Source organism: Diadema setosum, chromosome 7, assembly GCF_964275005.1.
Source record: "Diadema setosum chromosome 7, eeDiaSeto1, whole genome shotgun sequence".
Classification (NCBI taxonomy): Eukaryota; Metazoa; Echinodermata; class Echinoidea; order Diadematoida; family Diadematidae; genus Diadema; species Diadema setosum.
This window is the reverse complement of record NC_092691.1, coordinates 7,574,887-7,601,339: the sequence shown is the minus strand read 5'-3', so window position 1 is coordinate 7,601,339 and position 26,453 is coordinate 7,574,887. Positions and strand designations below refer to the sequence as shown.

Sequence of the window (26,453 nt, the reverse complement as noted above, 5' to 3'; positions counted from 1 at the left end):
ATGTGACATAGTCTTTAAATCTATTACTTTTATTATACAATCACACAAAAATTTTGTATTCCAATCTTCATCCAGTGTTCATGATTGTTTACAGTTTTGTTGAAAAAAAAAAAAGATGGGAAAAATTCTTTGCAAGGAAATTCTGAATATGAATAATATTGCAAAAAAAAAATATTCTGTGTACCCTCCCCCACGACAAATTGCCCCAGTTTTGTGTCACTAAGTTGTAGTGATTGCCAGGGGTAGTGAACAATGTCATGAGGCTAATATTTCGGACAGTTATTTGCTGCCATGTCAATGTGTGACAGATATTTCGTCATTGAAACACTATATAGATAATGACGGTTCATAAAATTTTTGCGAAATCTTTCTGAATCTTTCTAATTTCTTATTCTCGTTCCATCAGTAGGCGTATGTGTTTCGTTCTTGCAATATCATTCATATTCAGAATTTCCTTGCAAAGAATTTTTGCCCGCTTTTTTTTTTCAACAAAACTGTAAACAATCATGAACACTGAATGAACATTGGACTACAAAATGTTTGTGTGATTGTATGAAAACGGTAATAGATTTAAAGACTATGTCACATGGACGTAATTAACTTTGCAGCAAACAAAGGAATTAATAAGACTGTGTGATTTTTACCTAGGTAAATAACAAAAACAAATCTTGCAATAGCAATTATTGCTGCTCTTGACTGCTATACAAAGTACATGTATATTGTATTATACACAACACCTTGAACATATTGAAAGTGACCAATAAATCGTCATGTTTCTGTTACACAGGGAGTATCAATTGAACATGCACACTGAATGCTTGGAGTTTGCTACTGTACACTTGTATGCTAGATGTATGTAGTTTGCTACTACAATGTACACTTGTATGCCAAAATTACAGATTCTTTCTGTCTTATTGAAAGAACAGCTTTGTATAATATGTAATACACTGACTCATTGTGCTCATTTACTGTGTACACATGCAGATTAATCTGAGCACTTTATTTGGCACTCTTGCACTGTACACGTATTGTGCATATCCTGTCTAATTTGTACTTCTGCACAAACATGTAATTTTGTACAAATACAACATGTGTTATCACCCCTTTAACTCTCAGTGACTGTGCTTCATACACTTGCAGTCACAATTCATATGGATATGAAACAGAACTTACATACAGCTGTATGTACAAGTCAAACCACCTGTACTTATTCTTACATGTTATATGTCAAACATCACTTGCATCTACACTCTGATTGTACTGTAGACACTCATAATCTCTCTTTTGAGCTCGGTAATTGATGCTGAATATACTCAATGTAACACCTTACAACGAATCTACAGGCTGCATTTCTGTATTCGCTAAGCACTACTGTATATTGTACACTCAACATTGTTACCTCCATACCATGGATTCTAGTTCCACTCCAGAAATGCAAATTAAACCTTACAGCACACCATTGAGTAGATTCTTACACTTTAGATTCCACTTAGGCGCTACAAACACTGTGCGAACTGCTGTCATTAAACACAGTTCTGTAATTACTTTGCAATTTGTCTTGCAATACAAACACCCACACTGATGCATGTCGATAAATCATACACAAATAACCTATTAACGTGTGGTGACCTTTTCCCACTATCGACTCTATTCACCAACAACTTTGTCTCTTTGAACCATTATCGACATTTATATAACACTAAATCTGTCTTAATGTCAATTTCTGTCACAACTGTATCTTCACACAACCACCACATCAGGTTGATTAAATGACATACACGTAGTTCATAAATTCCTGGCATTATATGCCTTGACATGAACGTGCATTACATGAACATGCACTACTGTTCACGTGCAATACCTGCGTAACCATGTACGTACCACGTTGCAACTTACTGGTATGCATGCAACAAATTCAACACTGTAACTGAATTCAAATGAGTTCATAAGTTCGCTCAAGCATACTCTAATTTGCTTTCCTTTCAGTTTTAATGTTCATTTCACATTTTCTGGTATTAAACAACTTACTCCTGTAGCGGGGCTAAACTTGACTTGCATGAGTCTTCTGCAGAAACGGGCGAGTCAGCATTCGCATCCCATGACGCGACCAGTCTTCACGTTGATACCGTCAGCCGCTAACTAACTGAATGGCACAATTAAAAACTGCGCGAAATGTGACAAATGACAACTTTCACTCACTGCGCATGTCGTCTATGGTGTCCTCAACTCACAAATGAGGCAAACTCAAACGCAAATTTTCCTAACCAGAATCAAAACCCGCTTCGCTCCGCGAGACATCTATATTTAGGGTTAAGATGTATTACATTTAGGGTCGATATTACATTTAGGGTTAAAAAGTATTACATTTAGGGTCGATATTACATTTAGGGTTAAAAAGTATTACATTTAGGGTCAATATTACATTTAGCGTTGATATTACATTTAGGGGTGATACAATGTTGACTACTTACAGCTTGAAAAAATAAGCATTCTGAGGCCTATACTTGCAACTCTTTCCAAATTATATCGAGGCAGTCGGGTATACATTTCAATTCAGAATATTATGACAACGGGAAAATACCTTTCATTTGCGATAAAGAACTCATATCTATGCCTAGAAATATTATTCTCTGGCAAAATGAGGAGCTATCACACAAAGAATTATTCCTTTCGAATTTCTGAATTTTCCAATATATATATATATATATATATATATATATATATATATATTGCTTTTAATCGAGGGAGACGTATTGTGTGTCATTCGCCGTAAAGGAAGAGAGTAGGCCTGCGCCTATGATCAAATCATACTGTCTAACCTAGAAAACTGAAAGATCTGTATATGTGTAGGCCTATGTGACTCGAACATAAGCTGTGAAGTGCAGTACTCCCCAACAAGTATTATGTCAATACATGTATAAACACTCCACAATGCAACTTTTAATCTGTAATAGACAGACAGGTTACGGATCGGCAAATGTTTCACGGCGCTATAATGCCCTCGATCAATTGACAGAAATTGTGTTGTATGAAAATATTCGAGTCTTTTTAAACCATTCAAAATCAAGAAACGAGTTTACGGCAATAGAATAAAAAGACATCCCATCGTGTTAACGTCAATAAATTCCTGGAGGAACTATGAAATGCAAATGCATGTTAATCATCTATTTTGGTTTGATTTATGATACTCTTAACATTACTTCATTGTCGAATGATTAGATGACTACTTGCCCATAATTTTCAGCTTATTTTAGATTTTCTGGACACGCCTACCAACAGAATAGGACATTTCAAACAAGATTCTGTCAATGAAAACATTTTCAGTGATTGATAAAAAATAGCACATAATAATCAACAAAATACGCGTGACTGCAGTTTAGCCTGGACTGAACAAATATACATGTTTCCATGTTGCTATTAACAAAAGACACTCCAGGGAAATAGGCAAGAAAGAGGGGAAGTGAGTGATGGGAATCGCTCCAAGACAGATGCCTGTTAGCGAATTGGACACAATGTTTGTCAAACTGAAATCTTAAGTATTTTTGCGGGTTTTCCGGTATTTCATCAGGTATATCAATAGACAATAACAACATTGTGAGTAAAATTGTTACTGATGTAACGATGATTCTTCCTGTCTGCCTTTCTCTTTGTTTATCGCTCATTCAGAGAGTTTCTTTACTGCTCTCATTTTTTTTTTACCTTTTATATTATGGGAAATCAAGTTAATCTTCATGTGTTGTGACGTCGTTGTCAATACTGCCACGGTCTTGTTATTGTAAGATTAGTTATACTCTAAATGTGTTGTGTTGTGTTGTGTTGTGCTGTCTTACAACGTTGTGCATTCCGTGTGCATTGCCATGTATCATTTATGGTATATCAGACCATGGGGTGTTTCAAAAAACTGTTCGTAAAGTTGCGAACAACTTACGAGCGACTGGTGATCAGTTGTGATGTGATATACTTACCAGAATTTCAACAATTCAGCACAAGAACTGATCACCAGTCGCTGGTAAGTCTTTCGTAACTTTACGAACAGCTTTATGAAACAGGGCCCATGTCAGTACAATGGTTGTTTCGATGTCCTAGATTATACTGGTAAACTGTACTGTGTGCTTCGTGATGTGTGAGTTTGTTCAACAGAATCCTCGAGGAAATCTCTGGTTTACCAGACAAGGTTTAGATAGATAAACAATCTTGCATATCAGTGAGTAGAGCCTCTTATGCATAAATAAGCTACACCAAAATAAGATTGCTTTCAAAATTCATTCCTTCATAATTCATTCCTTCCATAGATGATAATAAATAAAGCGTATAGTCACTGAAGCAAATAATATTGGTATCTAACGAGCATTAGAGTTAACTAATTGGTGTATTAGCTCTGAGTGTTCTCAATGTTATGACAGTTATGATATTCATATCAATATGTTTTATAATTTATTTAACAAACGTTTCCCGTTGCAAAGTATTCAATCATTCGAATGTTAAATCAAGAGACGTTGGATTGTAAATGGTATATGATATTTATATAAACAAGCTTGCTAACATTGTTCGCAACACAAGCATACTGTAAGAATTTTTTTCCATTCAAAGTATTATGCACAAAACTTGAATCAAACAAATTCCATGCCAAGTAACAATAAAAAAAAATAAACACGAAATAGAGTGCACTTCAAAATGTGATACAGTTTCACAAAACCTCTGTTCATGAAATTATAGAAATAATTTCTTTATAATATACATCTAAATCATCAGGACTAGTTAATACACATCCCCGAGTAGTCAGGAAAATGTATCCATCATGACGCTAAACCCTTGTGTGATATCTTTGATGTATCATAGGGGTTGTAGTATTGTTCCAGAAAAATTAAAGACTGCGAACAAATTTTATTATTTCAAACAGATGACCCTGGGTATATTTAGAAATAAATAGACCGATTGCATTTTCATGTTTTTGCTAAGCTTTTCGAAGAAAAGTCATTTATAAGAGGCTTCATATTTTTCTGATAAAGAACACTGTTTCTGAACGGTTTGCATATGAAAAACAACAACAACAACAACAACCTTTTCCATCTCATTGGGTTTTGATTTCATTTTGCATTAATTTAAAAGCGGCAACTTCCGTTGTTGACTTTTTATGGATCGCTCAAAAGCAGTTGTCACCATCAACCACCACATCCTTAAAAAAATTAAATGGATTAAGGGGAGTGTCATTAAATGGTTCCAAAGTTACATACACAATCGGAAGCAGTATTAAGTGGTCGATATGGAGGCATTGCATGATAGTAGTAATGTTTTCAATGATTCGTAGGGGTTTCAGAAACAGGTGATGTGCGACTCGCTGATGGTTCGGGAAGTCATGAGGGACGCGTTGAGATCTTCTACGACTCTCAGTGGGGGACAGTGTGTGACGATGACTGGGATATGTTTGATGCATCGGTCGTGTGTAAACAGCTCGGCTTTTCAGCTGCGACCGACGCTTTTCCATATGCCTTTTTTGGGGGAGGATCACCGACGCAACCTATTTACCTAGATAACGTACATTGCAATGGGACCGAAGCAAAACTAGCGGACTGCGAGCACAATGGATGGAACATCGATAACTGTCTTCATTTCGAAGACGCAGGAGTGAGATGTTTCTTTGAGTACAACGAGGGTAAGAATTTAATTAAAACTGAACATTTTGGTTTTGGTTTTGGTTTCATTTCTGCATTTTTCATCATTTCGATTGAAAGTTACATCAAGACTATATTTACATTTTTTAAAACATTTTAATACAAAATAACGTGATTAATAATATTTCTCAACATTGCAAACGAAAGAAAATACAGTGCAAATATAACGTTCAAATCAATTATCAACGATGATGATAAACGACGCCATTTAGAATAGGGAATGTTTAAGGTGAAAAATGCATCAGACCACATATCGTAAGCGTGTGCTTGAAATGATAATGGCCTGAGGATCCATAGTGTTATGCCAAAGACAATCTATCAAAGAGATAATAAAGCAGAGTTTATCTAAACTCTAAAGAAATTAAATGTTAAATCAACATCATAAATGTTGTCACTCCTCCAACCTTTTGTAAAATGTTACATTAAACGCTAATTATGGAAATAATTTGCCATTTCATTTTGTTGTCTAAAAAAAATGTTAGATTACTGATACAGAGAATATAAGATATATTGATAATTATGTGAATGTTTTTTATATCCTCTTGGTTCACGAACACAAGAAGAAAAAGGATACTTAACTTCAAAATACAAAGGACTACTGACGAAGTGGTAACTCACAATGAACCAGTGACGCAGATAGTATCCACCACACTCTATTACACTTGGCATCAGTAATAATAGGTTTTCCCGGTCAATTTCATACTTTTGTCATTCAAAGTCATTAATTTGCATTCAAATTCGCACAGCGCACGCACGAAAAAATATTCGGGCATTTAAATTCAGAATCCGAGCGACCAATTTCATTTATGGTCGTTCTATTTCGTTTTGGTCAAATCAAATTCACGATTGGGCATTCAATTTCCAAATGCGAGCAGCGACTTACCTACTCGTGCATTCCAATTCATGCGATAGTCATGTGACATTCCCGATAAGCTTGTTTGGAGCGTTCAATTTCATTTTTGGGCGATCAAGTTCCTACATACTTCGTGCAATCAATTTAACGAGGAAATGGAGTAGACTTTTTTAAGAAAGGAAAAAGGGCCAACACAACCAATGGAGGCTTGCACATAGTGTAACTATGGTTGTTTACAACTTTTATATTTTTCTCTGTTCATGTATTTTTTTTTTCATCTCAATAAATTATATTGTAAGGTCCAATCAGCAGTGCATCCAAACAACACAACGACAATTTAATCATATTTCTTGGTGATGCTGCATGTTGACAAGGCCCCAACACCAACCACATAATGACAATTCATCAATTTAAAGACAAACTGACACACAATGATGTCATATAGTCCCGCAAAAGTAAACCAAATAAGATAGCAATACACAACAAACAAGACGTATAAAATGTTCATGTATCAGTTTCAATATAGTCGATTTTTTTTTCCTTGAAGGTGACAACTCACATTCGGTATTATGCTCTTAATGGACCTATACAGTGCATAATGTTTGTTTGTTTGTTTGTTTGTTTCATTTTCCATCAAAGAAGATGGCTGGATAACCCATATTCAGCTGCAATAGCTGGTCTTCCATTATGGGGTCCAGTTAAATGTAAGCCTTAAACACCTGCTCTTTGCTATGAATAAATAAAGTGGGATCTTTTACGTGCATGAGGTGTGACTCTCTCACACATGGGATCTCCATTTTATGTCCAATCAGAGGGACATGTGCCTGTATATTCCTTTTCGCTAAGCGCGAATTCAAAACTTTCAATGAACAGGTGGACCTCTACTGCAAAATATAATCACCATAATCCCATTATATTGAAAGCCAAATGAAAAACACATGCATACACGGCCCCAAAGTAACTAAATTCAGGACTTCTTTTAAATTGAATGCAGTTATTTGGAACATGGTTGGCTATTCACGAATTTGAATGACCGACGAGATTCCGTCGACAGCTTGACATGAATTTGAATGCTCATTGATGAAATGCGTGCTCCTCTCTTAAATTTGAATGCTCCTACAGTGAATTTGAATGTCCCGATAAAGAATTTGAATGCTCCGACAGTGAATTTAAATGACAGGATTTTGAATTTGATTATTTATTCAGTGCTTCGAGTGTGGAATGCGTGAAATCGAATGCTCGGAATAGGAACTTGAATGACAAAAGTATGAAATTGACCGGGAAAAACTATGACAAGTGAAATCGTACGAAGAATATAATACGGATTCTGTCACAATCAGACCGGAAATAAAAATTAAGCAACTTTCAAGTTTTACGTGTTTTCACAAGACATCGATATTAGGATATCAAGCTATTGCCTCACAACTCTCTCAGTGTCCTTCCAAACACATTTCACCAGGAACAAACACTTGCATCTACTGCATCACGCAGCATTGATGGATTAAACCGGAAAGGACCGCGTATACGCGCTAAATCATTGAACATGAACATGATAGTTCCGATACTGTTGTGCATATTGGAGTAAACGGAAAGTGAGTTGGTTAGATGTCACCTCGGATAGTTTGGGTGATGTTCACAATAACGAAGGTTCTAAATTCCGAAGCACACAAACTCTCGAAACCTAGAGGTTAGTTAATCTGAAATGGAAAGGGGTTCATTGATCTGAAAATGTGTGGCGTTATTCCGATTTGGTATGTTAACCATACAATTCTAGTGTTCTATATTCCAAAGGTTCTGCAATCCTAAAATGAAATAAGTTTCGTCAATCCCAAACTAAAATACGGCTCGTTATTCCGATGGTTTGGTAATCCAAAACTCATTTAAAAATGCATCCACGCAAACAAACGTACAACTGTACATTTATGTTTGTCTTTCAACGAAGCAATTTAACAATGCCATGATGATGCTGTCTGTTATTCTCCGATAATCTTTTATTTTCTCGGTGACATAACAAAATAAGGGGAAACCTACATGTATATTGTTGTTTCCTAAAAGGTGACATCAGATTGGCTGACGGTCCGATGTCGAGGGACGGCCGACTTGAAATCTACCACAACAACGAATGGGGCACTGTGTGCAATACGACATGGGGTCCCGAGGAAGCAGAGGTAACCTGTCGTCAACTAGGGAATGACGGAGTGAACAATGTGTACTACTCTCCCTCACCTGGTAATGGATCTACCCACCTGTCTCGCGTGGACTGTATTGGAAATGAGACTGGACTCGTCAACTGTAGCATTACATTCAGTGATGATGGGAACAGCTCATGTACACACGGCGAAGACGTGGGAGTGGACTGTTACACATTACTTACAGATCCCACAGGTGTGTAGTTATTTAGAATATTAATCATGAAGTATACACCTCTAGATTTGTTTAAAAAAAACTGTGTTCGAAGGATCCACAAATCATTAATACAAAAGTGGGAGTATTCCGTTTGATAATAGTGAGGTGAACTGTTCTAACAGCTGAGCACAAGGTGAAAAAAATATTACTTGAATGATACGGGTTTAGTTTGCAATTATTTAAATCGTGAATTTATGTATTAATGTCCATTCATCATATTGATATATAAGCTAAGATGATAACAATTCAGATGTTTATGTACATAAAGATCTAAAGCAAAATCTTAATTGCTCCGATTCAAATAGAATGTTTTGATCTTGAGAGAGATTGTCGATAGCGTGAGTAATAATATTATGTATATTATACACTCAGCCAAAAAAAAAAAAAAAAAGAGCACTTTTCCCCAATTTCATAATTACTCCGAAAACAATATTTAGATGAAACTGATGTATTTTATACCAAATTAAAGGTAATTTAATCGGTTATTAGCCTGGTATGTCAATAAAAAGGGAAACATGAGTGAAAACATTAGTTCTCCAAGGCACAAAGTGAAAAAATGTGAGCAAGTTGTCACTAATCCGGTATTACAAGTGTTCTCCCATTACAACAATAAGAACACAAGAAAAATTCCACAGAAGAAGAAACATGACTAAATTCGCAAAATGATCCCTGATCTCTATAATGTCTTTGTAACCTAAAAGATTAAGAAAGGCTCATAATAATGCAGAAAATTGTAGAATCTTTAATAAAATCCAAATTCAAATGAGACTGAAAAGAAGAAGCAATATCAACCAAAATGGTGGAAGTTCTAACTTTTGATTCTTCAGTAATTAGGAAATTTAAGAACAATATTTGCTTCTTAAACTTGTCTCAAGAATTCTTACATCCCTAAATTGAAAGAATGAATCATGAAATTCTCTCCATTTGGTCACCTTTGTGGCATTACCCCGTTTGTCCTTTGAAGTTGGAGTTGAAAATAATATGAAATAATGTATTGATTTTCATCGAAATCTTCTATATGATAAATATAATCTGGAAAAAGTGTTTCCTTCCTTTTTGCTCAGTGTATTAGCATGTAGTTGTCTGTGTGCAGAGGTTGTCTTTCCTTTCCGGGGCGTGCATTGTGTGTGTTCTATAAATTCAGATACATTTTGTCAGAATGCTTCCGTTTCTGAAAATAGCTATTGCTTATTTTTCTTTTTGTTTATGATAAAGATGGAATGCATGTCACATTGTCTCACTTCCAAAGATGGCAAAAGCTTGTAATGTGAATGCTATGATAGAGAAGGGGGAGGGGGAGAGCAATAATATGGCAGACCACACTGAACATGTTTCTCAGGAAATCACAATTATTTCTACGATTAAAGTCAAAAGCTTATGAAGTCAACAGCTTAACAAAAAGAAAACAATGTCCTAAGTTCACCCAACTTTATCTGGTTCACATGCACGAACACTATTGAAAGCACACTGATGTCTTAATTACAGCTTTGGAAGGAGAGTTGCGCCTTACCAACCGCTTGACATTTGGTCGCCTGGAAATCTATCACGGTAACTCTTGGGGTACAGTATGCTTCGACGGGTGGCATCAAACCGACTCGGACGTTGCTTGTCGGCAGCTCGGCTACTTGTCTGCGGGACCCGTTTACCAGAATACTGCGGCTACAGGATTCATTGGGCCTGTCCATCTTGCGGATGTCAGCTGCACTGGGGACGAGTATGAACTTTCTCACTGCCCCCATGGTGACTGGGGAGAAAACGACTGCCGACACACTACTGACGTGTATTTACAATGTATACAAGATAATGACGGTTCGTGTCTGTGTTCTTGAGTTTCAGTTTCAGTTTCAGTTTCAGTAAGTTTTATTTCTCCAATTGTACATAACAAAAAATAAGTATAATAATATCGAACATTTATTCACAATTCATGAAAATGTAAACAAAATGTCGCATTAGCAATATAAAATCATGTAAAATGATACATTAACAGCATTACAGATCTTTAAGTGTACAGGTGGAGTAGACCGTTATCAATAAGCAAGACGCTTGACTTGGACAACGGCCTCTGAACATAATATGCCATGGAACAACTTTTTATTTAACTAAACGAAGGAACGGAACAATTATACACACATAGAACAAATAATGTAAATCTTTAAAGTATTTTAAATGTCATTTGACCAAAAATGACAACACAAGGTGGAATGTATAAAAACGAAAGAAGAACGAAACAAAACAAAACAAAACAAATCCGAGAATAAGGTACCCGAATAGGAAGAGTAGAGGGAAGAGAGAAGGAAAGAAAAGCGTGAGATACAGAATTCAAGAGTTGGGAACTATAACAAAATCGTAATTTCTAATTCGAGTGGTACATTGCGAGAAGAACGTTTACACGAGATGATTTAAAACATTGTAGAGAAGAACTGCGTTTAAGGTCATCATCCAATGAGTTCCATGCATTTGGACCAAGATGTCTTACGGAATTTTGAGCTATGAGGAGTTAAAGATTTATCAAAATGATAATCTGTTGCCTGACGGGTAGGATATGAATGAATACTATAATTTGAAAAATACATATCTTTAAACAATATCAATGAGCTATTTGTTAGTATATTTATACATAAATATTGCTGTTTGCCATGTATGTATATCAGAAATTCTAAGAGTCTTTAAATCATGAAACAAAGATTCAGTTTGTGCTAAGTAGTGTGAACCGGTCATAAGTCTTACAGCACGTTTTTGTAATAACAATATCGACTTTATTTTATTCCATACACAATATTACGGTAGGTGATATGGGGTAATATAAGTGTATTATAAAGAATTTGAAGGGGGTTGCTTGGTAAGATATTCTCTTACTTTCCAGAGGATCCCGATATTTTTTTTTTTATATTGTTGAATAAACTCGGTGTATATGATCGGACCATGTTAGGTGTGAATCGATAGTTACCCCCCAACATTTTACACAAGACTTTTGATCCCATTGCTTACCAACAATTTATAACATGATATCATCCATTTGTGTATGGCTATTTGTAAAGAAGACATAAGTCGTTTTTTCAGTATTCAATGACAATTCATTACACTTAAACCACGTTGAAACCTTTGATAATTTTGAATTGACAACTGTAGTGAGTGTATGTAGGTTTTTATGAGAAAAGAGAATGCTCGTGTCATCTGCGAAAAAATAAAGTTAAATAACGAAGATGAATGCACTGAATCATTTGTATATATCAAGAACAACAAAGGTCCTAAAATCGACCCTGTGGGACACCACAGAGAGCGTTTTGTTTATTGATCTCAGCCGATTGATAAAACACATATTGCTTTCTGATGTGTAAATAATCGTTAAACCAGTTTAGAGCTTTGCCGCGGATACCGTATTTCTGCATTTTATACAATAAAGATATTATGATCTATGGTATCGAATGCCTTGCTCAGATCCATGAAAAGCCTGTTCTTTTTTCATAGACGATTCAATAATTTGATCATGTAATTGAATAATTGCATTATATAATCAGTACAATGGCTTTTTTCTAAAACCAAATTGATTAGGAACTAATAATGCATCATCATTCAGAAACCCATACAGTCTTTTATGTACAATCTTTTTTAAAACTTTTCTTACTCTTTTCTAACTCTCTTCTAAAACTTTGAATGCCACAGTCTCTATTTTGAGAATACAACTCTTATCAACTTATACAACTCTTATTAACCTGTTTGATTGTGCGCATAATTTCATGTAATGATTATAATGTAGTAGGGCCGCTGTATTAAATTGCTGAGTTATAATTTATCATTTCTCGGGTTGTAAAGATAGTATGTGAGAAAGAAGCTTTTTTATGGAATTCGCACTTTCTTGATGTTTCTTTTTTTATGCAGTACGATATAATTTTACCTACGAACGCGTTTGATACATGAGTTTTTATATTAAACTCATCAAGCAGTCAAGAAAAAGATGTAATACGTCTTTTGCGGCAGGGACGGTGCAGTCGAATTTAATTTGTTATTGGGTATTTCACTCTATGTGGCAATCCGATTGCCCTCAAATTGTCTTGAACCGCATACGTGGTATTCAAGGAAGGGTTAAGAGCGTAGATTTTGAATTCCACAAGGGGATGTTGTTTTTGGTTGCATTTGAGCGCAATTTATTATTGGAATATTCACACTTCCACAACTTTACGCATGTGTCAAATCCCGCTAGTATAAATTGAATTGATTTATCTTACATGGCCACTTAGGGAGCACTGATAACTCGTAAGTAAGCAACCACAAGATCAACAGCTTAAAGAGATGAATTATAGTTTTTATTGAGAAGGGGACTGAGGCTTTTCACTTACATGAAATATTGCAAAGCGTACAATTCTAGCAAGAATTAAAAGTTGAATTGATAAAAATTTGTTTTGAAATCGCTGAGATATCCGAAAAAAAAAACACAGCAAAACTAATAAAAGGTGGGACCCACCTTTTTATTATGACCACTTTAATTCCATTCAATTCAATTTAATTTTTCGAAAAGAACATAAACATTTCACTTTCTTTGGTAACAGAGAATAAGGTTAATACATAATCAAAACAAAATGAATTGAGAAAAATATAATTATGGAACCTTCATGAAAATTGACTGAAGTGATATAGACGATATAACAATACGCAAAACACAGAAAAATGGGATGGACCCACAAAAAAGACAAGGCTTGTAGAATGTGGGCCCCTCTGGTACAGAATGTCAAATAGACAAAAATAAACTGAAGCAAAAAGAGGAAAAAGGTGGGAAAAAAGTCTGAAAAAAAAGTCTGGAAGCCCACTTCCAAGACAGAGTTTCAAACAGATACACATGCACACGCGAATAAACATTAAACGAGATTGGGACAACGAAATTATAAAGGAAGACTTTATCAGTTCTCTCCTGGATCTAAAACGCTGCCATCTCTAACATTCTATCCAAAAGAACCCAAAGTGTTGATAATGTTACGACACATTATCAACTTTAATTTGGTTCAAAGCAAAACGCACTGCTTGACTTTTAGGGCCACGAAAATGAAAATCGATTGGCCCTTGATTGATGCAATTCCATTATCTTGTAGGATCCTACTAGCATTTTCCTGTTTATATCGGAACTAGTCGAAAGAAGAAAGAAAGATCGTTGTTTTGAAGGCTTTGACTTTTTTATTTTTTTCTGTTACTTCTCGTTATGTGAAAATCGTCGCACAGCTGCTGAAGGTGATATCCGGCTTGTTGACGGCGGGGCTCCTTGGAAAGGTAGACTTCAGGTATTCCACGACCAGACATGGGGCACGGTTTGTAATGACAGCTGGTCCTACGAGAACGCTCTGGTTGTGTGCCGCCAGCGTGGCTACGCAGGAGTCGTGTCGCCGTACCAATACTTCGGGCCAGGGTACGGTCCAATCCACCTCGGTGGGGTGGTTTGCAGGGGAAATGAAGATTCCTTAACAGACTGCTCACACAATGAATGGGATGATACAAACTGCACATCCCACGAACAAGATATTGGTGTGCAGTGCACGGAAGAGACGTCCGGTAAGTCATGCGCGTATGCCTCAATTGCTCCTATTATAAATTATGAAATATAACCTCTATTGCACCATAATGTGCAATGACCGGATTTATCTGAAATCATCTTTCTTTCTTTTTTAATTTGAAAAAGGTGCTGTTTCATTTTTATTTATTTATTTTTTTTTGGCCACAGAGATCGAGTATGCACGTACAGAGTGTATATGGAGTCATTGCATGATGATATTTTTCAATGATTGTTCATAGGGGTGCCAGAAACGGGTGCAGTGCGTCTTGTCGGCAGTTTGGGAAGTTACGAGGGACGGGTTGAGATCTTCTACGACTCTCAGTGGGGGACAGTGTGTGATAGTGGCTGGGATGTCTTGGATACATCCGTCGTATGTCGGCAGCTTGGCTTTAGAGCTGCGAGCGACGCTTTTCAATCGGCATTTTTTGGCGAAGGATCAGCCACTCAACCTATCCACATGGTTAACGTACTTTGTACTGGGAACGAAGGAGAGCTTGCGGACTGCCAGCACGATGACTGGGGAAATGAGTTCTGTTCTCATTACGAAGACGCAGGAGTGAGATGCATCACTGAGTACAACGAGGGTAAGAATTTCATGAAAAGTGAACATTCATGCAAAGACAACTTTCCCCTATACATAGGAACCCTTTATTATTCCAGTTTATTTGAGATAGAGATGATGTAGCAGCGAACATCCAGACTCACAGTAAAAAATAAAATGATAAACCAACATTTCAATGTCACACTGATCTTTGTTTAGATGTTTAATGTAATGTTCAAAATTTTGGATTAGCCTTTTCATTTTTTTTTAGCTAAAAATGAAATAGTAAAGCCAACATCTTGAGTGTTGAATTTAACATTGACGATAGCGAAAATATTGTAATTACCATTTTATTTTTTTAGACTGCAGTTACTGTTACAAGGAATATAAGATATATTGATCATATGCGAATTTTTAAAACCTTGTTTCATTCTTCCGCGAACACAAGCTTATGAAAATACATTAATTTCAAAAGACAAAGCTATCGACAAAATAGTAACGCGCATATGAAACAGCGCCGCAGATATCGTACCATGCACTCTGTTACACTTGGAATCAGTGATAATAATCAAAATCAGATGAAGAGCGTGACACTAATTCTGTCATTATTGCACCGGAAATAAAGTGATAAAACTTTCACAATTAACGTGTTTTCACAAGACATCAATAATAGTAGGATATTAAATCAATGCCTTATACGTTCCTCAGTGTCAACAAATTTCACCTGGAAAAAGAAATGAATCCTTGGCATTACAACAGAAAACGTAGGCGTTCTACATTACACAGCATTGATGGATTTTTACCGAAACGGATGTCACTTGCCGAATCATCGAAAATCAACATGGTTATATTGATACTTTTGCGCTTATTCCAGTAAACGAATAGTGAGTTAAATAGATATCACCTAGCTAGTTTTGCTGATATCTTTCAAAATTTATAATTCCGAAACACACAGATTCCCCAAACCTAAACGTTCGTTAGTCAAAAAATGACAAAGGGTCCATTGATCCGACAAATTTCGGTTTATCCCGAAGGTTCGTTCTTCAAAAGGTTAGCTCACCCGAAAATGAAATAGTGTTCCTTATTCCGAAAGTTCATTAATCCTAAAATGAAATAAGGTTAATCAATCCGGAAAACGAAATATGTTTCGTTTTTCCGAATCTAAAATTCAAACACTTATTGAATATCCATACTAATACAGGTATCTAGACCAGTACTTATTTCTTTTTCAACGAAGCAGGTTATCAATGCCATGAATGCTGTCTTAATCCTCTTATAAACGGTTTTTTTTTTAATGAAATAATACCATGGAGTGAGAGAAAAATCGTGCATTGTTTTCTGGAAGGTGACATCAGATTGGCTGACGGTCCGATGTCGAGGGACGGTCGACTTGAAATCTACCACAACAACGAATGGGGCACTGTGTGCAGTACGACCTGGGGTCCCGAGGAAGCAGAAGTAACCTGTCGTCAACTGGGGAATGACGGAGTGAACAATGTGTACTACTCTCCCACACCTGGTAATGGATCTATCCACCTGTCTCGCGTGGACTGTACTGGAAGCGAGACAGAACTCATTGGATGTGACGTCACATTCAGCGATAATGGGAACAACCCATGTACACACGGCGAAGACGTGGGAGTGGACTGTTACACTTTGCTCACAGATCCGACAGGTATGTGGGGATTTCACTAAGAGCTAAATAAAAGAGTACGATTAACGAGTACAGAGAACGAAACTGCAAGAATGAAAAGGATTAAGTTTGCAGTTCAACCCATAGATTCCTTCTTAAAAATCAGTTCATTATTATTAGATAATATCGACAAGTCAGATGCAAATCTGAACTGCTTTTAATTATAAAGAATGATTTCATATTGAACGGAGATTGTCGATGGTGTCAGTACTTAACATGTAATTGTCTGTGTCGAGAAGTTCGCCTAGCAGATCTCCCTGTTGTGTGCATTATTGTGTGTGTATGTACAAAGATTTAGAGAAATTTTGTCAGAATGCTTCCATTCGTAGGACAGGTTACAGCGAATTCATATTTTCTCCATTTCTGCTAAAAGATTGAATGTTGATGTCTCAATTGTAAATGCGGCCAAAAAATTAAAAACAACAACAACAACAACCAAAAAAAAAAAACTTGTTCCCGAACACATAGAGAGAGAAGGTTGCAAAGCAAAGACTTTGTGCCAGACCACGCATAGAATAGATATCTAGGAGGAATCAAAACCATTCAATTCATTTCAATTTGATTTAATTCAATTCAGTATCATATTTCTTATTAAAAGATACGTCAAATAGAGGAAAATAATGATGCAAGATATCAAGCTGCGAATTACAATAGAACATTGCAAATATGTGGAACATGGGAGTTAAAAAAAAAACAAATATGTAAAATTAACAATGCTAAAGAAATACTGTGGAAGCTACTTTAAACCAAGCTTGTTAAGCGTAGGTCCCAGTATTGAAACAGAGTGTGGAAATTAAGAGGACCAATATATAGACAGGGAAAAGACTAAAATGAAAAGACAAGAATACTTGGGGATATAGCAAATGCTTCTCGAAGACAGATAAAGCATAGGAGAACGCTGTCAATTAAACCACGTGCTGTATGCATTTAATAGTTGTTCTTACAACAATGTCGCCAGAGTATAGCGTCGTAATGCGAGTTGGACATTCAGAAGACTGTGTATCATAGTCCTCAGAAGAGATACTGTAGGGAAGTAGCCTATTTGGAAAAGAAAAACATAATAACAACGATCTAAGAATGAATAATTATGATCTACCGGCTAGTTGCAATGAAGTAATCACAACACCACGCCACGCCCTCGAAGGCTCTAATTAGCGAGTTTTCGCAAGCACGACGCGACCGATAGTTGAACATGCCGTGTGCAAAAGTTGTTTGTGATTATGATCAAATCCGATGAATGTCCCCGTCCCGGAGAAAACGAATACGGTAGTCGGCCAAAATAGCGTTCGATCCCAATGCTCGGCAGGATCGAGACAGCCAGCCAGCCAGCCAAACAGCGATTTTGTCCCCACGCCTCCGTCCACACAAGAAAGGGAAACTGCTCAGATAGGAGGACGGAAGTCAGAGTGCGGGGACTATCATGGCTGATTGCTAGCGCGTGCTCTCAATCTTCCCGTCGTGTTGCGAAAACTCCCTAATTTTGAAAGAGCAATACTGGTATAGCGGAATTTGAAGAGCGCAAATACCTGATTGGCATGACAACAACTGCGCATTACAGCATATCTATGAACAACTATATCATTAGCCGGGTTCACACGTACAAAATAGCGGGATGACGATCGCGATGCACATCCCGAGTTTTTTTGCGAGCGTCCACACGTACCAAATTAGCGGGATAGCGATCGCGATCGGTATCCCGCTAATTTGGCGAGCGTCCACACGTACCAAAATTATCCCGCTAATTGCCGACTGGGTCACGCAGCGCCCTTCTCTATCACTGCCCTCGCGCACTTACCTTTGTCCATCGTCTTTTACGCGTCAGTGGTGTGGTTCGCGCGCTGTTGTTATTGTGCTCCAAAGAGGTGAAGGACCTCTTCGCAGAGGCCTCGCTGTTGTGATGTGCGCATTGCATGATAGGATGTAAAAACTCGAGATTCTAATCCCGACTGTTCACACGTACCAGCGCGGGGCCAATTATCCCGCTAATTGATGAACCAGCGCAAGATTTCTTGGGATTAGCATCGCGATGCTTATCCCGCTAATTTTCGGGTTTTTTCTGTCCACACGTGCAAAAAACTCGGGATGACGATCGCGATGCAAATCTCGAGATTTGTATCCCGCTAATTGGTGTACGTGTGAACCCGGCTAATATCTCATAGCATTGATAAATAACCTGTGAGATCGTATCAGTATTTTGACCCGTTATCCAAAATTGTGTTATTCTCAAAATACGTTCCAGTACGACCATGACGGAGAAGGAGGTAAGCGTCATGTTAGCGGGTGGGATAGTTATGGACAAAATAGTTTCGGTTGAATATAATTACGTAGAAAAAAAAAAAAACAGGCAGCATATTCGACCTTCCATTTTGAAGTTAAAAGCTTATAAAAAAGAACATATCAGTGATCAATGTTGATTAAATTCGATCCCGTTTATACATGAATTCTATTTTTAGAGCACATTGATATCTTGCAGCTTTGGAAGGACAGTTACGCCAAAGCATCGACAGGACACGACCAATATTTGGTCGCTTGGAACTCTATCATAGTAACTCTTGGGGTACAATATGCTTCGACGGGTGGCATCAAATCAACTCGGGCGTTGCTTGTCGGCAGCTCGGCTATTCGTCTTTTGGATACGTTTATGAGAATACAGAGGCAACAGGATTCATTGGGCCTGTACATCTATCTGACGTCAACTGTACTGGGGACGAGGTTGCACTTTCTCATTGCCCACACGGTGGCTGGGGAGAAAACGACTGCCGACACACTGACGACATATATTTGGAGTGCATACCTGATGATGGCGGTTCGTGTCTATATTATTCTCTTAACTTCTCAATCTTGACTTTGAGAATTAAAACCTTAAACCTTTTTCAATTTAATGTTCTGCGTATCATTTTATGTAATGATCACGCAATATAGGGCTATGAGGGCCTATTAAAGGAGGTTTTCGGATGATTTTCAGACTTTTACATTTTAACCATTGTAAATTAATTAGTCATACGAAGTATAGGTTTCAGAATTTTCAGTGATTGGGATGAAGAATATTAATGATTTCCCAATTTATAACAAATTTGCAATGAACAATGATGATGACATGGCAGAATCACCATAACAATACATGAGTTTTGGGCCAAGGAAGCAGAACAAAAGAAGACGGCATGCATAGACTCTACATAGGTGAACTTGTTAAGCAAGCGGTATTGTAATAATATTACACTGCTATATTTCTTTTAAAGATATGTGAACCTCCTATGTCATCAACATTGTTTAGTGTAATTTGTTTGTTGTTGTTTTTTTCAGAGTAGTGTTTTCTCTGCTCAGGGAGCACATTGAATCCGACAAAATTAATTTGTACATGGAGCTGTCGATTTATGTACTACATGATGCGAAATTATGATAATTGTCTCGTATGGGTCCCTTCAAATTTGTTAAGATTTGTCTATTTTTTTCCTAGCTCAAAAGACCATGTCAAGACGGCAATTTCAATACACGGAGTTTGCGTTTTCTTGTTTTTTTTTTTGTGTGTGTTTATGTGTGTGTGTGTGTGTGTGTTTTTTTTTTATCCAGTACGAGATACTATTCCATTTTTAAGCGGCGTGCATATCCGTTTCACACATGACCCTATATGGACAGCGAATCCATCCTCCCCCACCCCCCTCCAAAAAAAAAAAAAAGAATAAGAAGAGGAGAGACCCATTTGCTGCGGGGTATACAGTTTATTGTATACATACAGAGTTCAAGTTGTTATGGGGTATTTCATCCATGTGGCACTCGGATCGCCTTCAAATAGTTGTGGGTCATGTATTCAAGGAAATGTTAAGAATCTAGATTCTAAACTGCCGCAGGGCGATGTTGTTTTTGTTGTAATTAGGCGCCATTTCTTACTGGAGTATTCACACTTCCACAACGTTTCACATGTGCCAAATCGCTCTAGAAGTACATTTATATGAATTTAATGCCACCAAAGGAAGTACTGATTATTGTAACCAACCATCCACGGGACCGACAGTTTAAAGTCTCCTTAGAAGGACTCATAAAGAGCCTTATCTATAATAATGAACACAATAAGCCAGTTCGTTGTTAGCTCACGTGCACGTTGGTACAAACGACCTTTCCTTTTTTTTTTCTCGTTCACTATATATAGTAACATAATGCATATTAAAACTTGCCCGATGAAAGAGTTTATTGGATTTATGTTCAAACAAAGAATGAGCATGCGTAGACCAGGTGACCAGAATTTGGGAAAGCATCAATTTCTTTGCTTTACATTCCACGCATTAAGAAACACTTTCTCTTAATCGTGCTAAAATACTAGACTTGCTGCCAGGTAGATGAGCTTGCACCATTTGTACGGATAACATTAAAAATCAGGGCATCACAGATGCTTATCTCAGTGAATTTAAAATCGATCATGGGCGTTGGTACAAATGACTTGTCTGCTCATGCGCGAAAGTGAACTACGAGCTGGTTATTAGCTGTAGACTGGCGACCAAAATGCTGGGGCCTCCTGACTGACTGCTCGTGGTGGTGTTACCCTCAATGCCCCCAAAAATGGTGTATAGGAATTTCTTTTGACTTCTGGGTTACATTGCAATGTAACAGTATTTGACATTAATCATGTAAACAGCTATGGGGGAGGGTCCACTGCTTGCGATCATTATCTCAAACAATGAGGCCCGCCCCCTCGCCCTTCGATCCCTCAGCATACACTTATTCTTCTTGATTTTTTCGTCATCTCCTACCAACAGGAGATGCCGAAAAAACTACTAAACATGGAGGGACTCCAGTTTATAAGACTTCATCCTCAATCTGTTTTCTTTCAAAAAGATTATAGGCCTATTTGACACTCAATCGTAACATTGTCGGAAGATTTTTTTTACTAGTTTAGACGTTAGAGGATTTTGCCATTTGAAACTGTCATGGGTTGCCAATGGGAAATTAGATACAACACGTCCAGAGCATATATTCAACATAGTTTTTACTTTCTAGCACAATCAAAAAGAACATGATTGAAGTCTTCAGAAAGCAAGTGGAATAATATTGCCTTTAGAATATGCCTGAAAAAAAAATGGCGCCATAAAAATGAAGCGGTCTCCTCAGCATCAAGTGAAGACGGCAGCGAAACTTTGACAAATTCAAACTTTTGAATCGATTTTCCTTATTTTTAAAACTTTCACCGACACGGCTAATGTGCACTAATATATTACTAGTATTGGTGCTTTCACTCAATCCACAATTTTAAGGTATTAGTTTCTCATAACATTTTCGCACGACGCACTAGACGCACAGACCTGAGTGGAAGACATAAGACTCTATTCAAAAAATTACATGGCTCATGTGTGAAACGGAAACGTGTGGACTCGACTAGGCCATTATAAGGCTAATGTCAACTTCACTTTTTTGGGGGCATCTTCCTGACTTCATACTCAAACGGCAATTTAACTCCAAACATCTCAGCTCTTCCATAAGGGCTTAAGTATTAGCGTTATGCAGTTCGGTCATGGATTTGATCAAGATGCTATCATCTTTAACATTTCTATAAAAAACAACCTGTTACGACATATCATCAACTTTAATTGAAATGAAAAAAAAAAAAAAAAAACCCGCACTTTCAATTTCCCCTTGCCTTGACGAATATGAAAATCGATTGGCCCTTTATTAATGCAATTTCATTATCATGTAGGACCTTTTCTGCTTCAGGTATTTTCCTGATTATCAGAACAAGTTGAAGGAAGAAATTTTTGTTATTGTTATTTTCAAGTCATTGGCAACGATATTCCTTTTCTGTTACATGTTACGTGAATAACGTCGTACATCAGCTGATGAAGGCGATACCCGGCTTGTTGACGGGGAGAACTCTTGGGAAGGCAGACTTCAGGTATTCCATGACCAGAAATGGGGCACGGTTTGTAATGACAGCTGGTCCTACGAGAACGCACTGGTTGTCTGCCGTCAGCTGGGATCCGAAGGTGTCGTGTCGTCCTACAAATACTTCGGGCCAGGGTATGGTCCAATCCACCTCGGTGGGGTGGTTTGCACGGGAAATGAAGATTCTTTAACAGACTGCTCACGCAATGACTGGGATGATACCAACTGCACATCCCACGAACAAGATGTTGGTGTTCAGTGTACAGGTGATGGGGTCGGTAAGTCATACAAATATGTCTCAAATATTGTTTTTAAACATTTGTAACATTGCTTTTATTTGCTTGAGCATAGAGATTTCCCAGCTCCGTCAGCAGTAATTGCTTCAACTTCATAAATATCTTTTCTGGGCGGTGTAAGTATGACAGGTTACCACCAATAGTTAAACCAAGATATCTTCATTCTTTATCAACATAAACATGCATGATGTAAAAGACAAATTTACATCTAAAGATGCTAATCAGAAGCTGAGTTAGTGCTATGAGAAAGAACATTGATGACTGCAGTTTCAAGTTTGTTAATAGCAAATCCGGGCTATAAGCAGGGAGAGGGGGTTCGAGTTGGAGGCCAACTTCAGATTTTCATGTTCTTGTCTTTCAGCACATGGTCAGATTTTCACCGAACTGTATACGATAAAATGTTTTTGTACAGCGGGCACATTTCCCTCGGTAGGGGCCGAAAGATGCACTATGCCTGTTTGGGTGGGGGTGGGAGAGGGGAGGCCAAGTCCCCAAATTAAGGATTTTTTTTTGGTTAATTTGTTATCTCTTAAACCGGGAGTGATAAGCTAACTTAGTACAACGAGTAAGCAGATTGGTAACTTTAGTTTTAGTATAGACCGGTGGTAAGGAACATTTTTTTTTTTATGCCTCCGCCAACGAAGTGGCTGGAGGCATTATGTTTTTGGGTCGTCCGTCCGCCCGTCCGTCCGTCCCGTTTTGTTTTTGTCGATATCTCAAGAACCGTATGTGGTTTTACATCACACTTGGTATGAAGGTATATCCTGGGAGGATAATACTTTGTTTGGATTTTAAGGTCACGGGGTCAAAGGTCAAAGGTCACAGATTATTTTGTGAAAAAAAGGTTGAAAATTCATGTTTTTCTCCATATCTCACAAATGGTTCGAGGTATCTTCATGGAACTTAGTATATATGCTTGTTCCAATGGGCAGTGATTATCTAGGGAAGTTGGGGGTCATGGTTCAAAGGTCAGGGGGTCAAAGGTCAAGGTAAACTCCTCAAAATATCACTACTTTCCTTTAATATGCAATGCCTGAAGTTTTTTTTTTAAACTTGATGTATACATGTATTACCCGATATAATTATATTCTGTGGGAAGTTTCTCGCCAAAAGGTCAAAGGTCAAAAGGTCAAAGGTCAAGTGAAAGTTCTAAATTGCACTTTTTCCTCCATATCTCAGAAGTAACTCAAGGTGTCATCGAAACTTACATATTTATGCATGTTCAACCTAACAGTGATTGTCTTTGGAACTGTGAGGTCAAATGTCAAAGGCCAGGTTTAGATAATGCTATTTTCCCATTTGATACTGAAATTATACTCTTTCTCAATACCTTGAAAATTACTCAATGCATAAACTTATAAAAGGGTCAAAAGTCAAGTAAAAATCATCAGTTCCCCAAATACCTGCACTCAGACATTTTAATCATTCATCCAATTGAACCTAATTCTAGGAAAGTGAACATTCAGCACGTTTGTGTCAAACCTGTCATTTTGATATTTTGCCAATTGTGTGAAACTGTCATCACACATTGTCAAGACATTGTACTATAGACCTATTAGGAGAACCATGCATTCTGGCGGAGGCATATCAGTCGCCATAGCGATATATCTAGTTTCTACAGCTTGTCTGTTTGCCTGTTCGAGGTGACCTGAGAAGATGATTTTCTAATATCCCACGGTTCGCCTCTCCACTGTCTTAGAATCTAATGAGCCACCTGACTTGAATATTTGTGTTTCTCTGTTGCACGCAGTTCCTAAAGATAAAATGGCAGGATGGCTGATTGCGGTTATTGTAATTGCATCAGTGGTTCTACTCTGCTGCCTTCTGGGCCTAGTCTACGTGTTGTCAATGAAGAAATCTAAGAAAGCGCAGGACAGTGCGGCTTCAGGAACTTACATCGGCAACCAAGTCATGCCAACCGGTCAAAGTAAAAGTGCGGCGTTCTCTGAAAATGGTGCGATGTATCACAACCCTAATTATATCCCAGGGAGTGATGGGGGCCCTCCTCCAGAGTACTCTGACGCCACAGTAGACTCATCCACGGCATACAGTTAGACCACAGACATTGACGATCATACAGGTATAAAAATCCAGGCTTGAGAGCCACATGATTATGTCATCTCAGGAACTTTGACAGTGGATAATAATTAATCTACTCCATCACATATATAATTCTACATAACGAAGGATCATGACATTATTGCTTACGACGATCATGCATTAATCGTCATTGTTTGTTTGTTTGGTTCAAATTTCTTCCAACATAATTTCATACATAAATTAAGATTCTTTTCAGTGATATCAGTATACAGATTACAATAATACAGGTACATGATTCCAAGAAGGAAAATATGTGTAAATCGATTCCATACTACGTTCCATACTAAATTCTGAAATCCCGATAGACTTAATACACAGGCCACCAGGTTCCCGTATGGAACGGGTTAACAAAATGTGTATTCCATTACCAAATTTCCAAATTACCATTTTTTTAACATAATTGTTACGACAAAATTATCACCTTGTACAAGTCAAAGTAATGGTTATTTTGAATTTTCAAGATTTTCAACAGTTACTGATATTTGCGCGCTTTCTCTCGTATCAACAGTTTTGTAGAGCTCAAATAGTGTAGTACAAAGGCTTACTGATTTATAAAAAGTAAAATAGTTTCAATGTTTGTTCTTTCTCAGGTTTGACGGAATCAACGGTGACCAGATGAAACAATTTCATCGATGAAAATGTTATCAGGACAATTAGTACCTCCAGCAATTTATGTATTGAAAAGTGCATGTTAACGAGATGAATTATGATTTCCAGATCGCTTTTGCATTAAACAGTTAAATACCCAGCGATGTTCCCTGTGGACTGCTCCGACTTTATCAGACATGTTACGAAGTGTATTGTTATTATTCATTACTATCCATACATTGGATTTTTAGAGCCCAAATATAAGTGTTATTTTGTCGACGCACCTCATAACCTCCGACCCACTTAGAAAGTTTGTTGAACTCGACCAATATTTTTTGCCGAGGCGACCAATATTCAAAATATTGGACGGCAAGTGGGGGATTCCCCAAAGTTGTTATAAACTGCACCATGATTGGTTGAGATATGTACGAGATGACCTGAAATATGAAGTAAAAACGTCTGTGATTGGTCAATCACGAATTAACTTAAATATCGTTTCTTCTAAAATTCTGTGTTTATGAATTTTATATATCAATTCGTTGAAATTGTTTTTCATACTTTTTTTCAAAATATCACTTTCATAACAGAAAATTAAATTTAGGTTTGATGAAAACAAGTTGATTTTTTTTTTTTTTTTTTGGGGGGGGGGGGGGGGGGGTGCATGCAGGCGACGATTGATCAGCTCACCGCTACTGCTATGTAGCCGGCCGCCGCTTGCATTTGCATGCGCGATATGCATATTACAGTACGTTATGTGTTACAAAGTACAGTAGGACTACAGTTCTATTCGATCTTTCACGATCTACGGTAGATATGACGTGAATTGTTTCTCAGATCTCGGATACAAATACATCTACTTCTGGTCTAAATTAGCTAGATCTCGGCCTGACAGTA

The 26,453-nt window shown here is 37.4% G+C and overlaps 2 protein-coding genes across 2 annotated transcripts in view; both read left to right on the top strand.

Moving 5' to 3' along the window:
* LOC140230661 (scavenger receptor cysteine-rich domain superfamily protein-like) overlaps positions 1 to 8,918 on the top strand; it is a 31,040-nt gene extending 22,122 nt beyond the window's left edge. Inside the window, exons 7-8 of the mRNA XM_072310801.1 lie at positions 5,324 to 5,653; positions 8,581 to 8,918. Of these exons, the coding sequence (XP_072166902.1) occupies positions 5,324 to 5,653; positions 8,581 to 8,918 (668 nt within the window). The remainder of the gene's footprint in view (positions 1 to 5,323; positions 5,654 to 8,580) is intronic.
* Positions 8,919 to 10,668: 1,750 nt separating this feature from the next.
* On the top strand, positions 10,669 to 24,926 carry LOC140230658 (scavenger receptor cysteine-rich domain-containing group B protein-like). The gene is made up of 7 exons (XM_072310799.1): positions 10,669 to 10,711; positions 14,143 to 14,469; positions 14,710 to 15,054; positions 16,357 to 16,686; positions 19,178 to 19,510; positions 22,527 to 22,853; positions 24,622 to 24,926. The coding sequence occupies exons 1-7, from the start codon at positions 10,669 to 10,671 to the stop codon at positions 24,924 to 24,926; spliced, it is 2,010 nt and encodes a 669-aa protein (XP_072166900.1).
* The last annotated feature ends 1,527 nt before the right edge of the window (positions 24,927 to 26,453 follow it).

Bases quoted from the DNA above. Each gene is read 5' to 3' on its own strand.
- LOC140230658 (XM_072310799.1), top strand. From the start codon at position 10,669: ATGGTGACTGGGGAGAAAACGACTGCCGACACACTACTGACGT. The intron at 14,470-14,709 runs GTAAGTCATGCG...GATTGTTCATAG, and splicing joins GTGCACGGAAGAGACGTCCG to GGGTGCCAGAAACGGGTGCA. The intron at 16,687-19,177 runs GTATGTGGGGAT...GATATCTTGCAG, and splicing joins TTTGCTCACAGATCCGACAG to CTTTGGAAGGACAGTTACGC.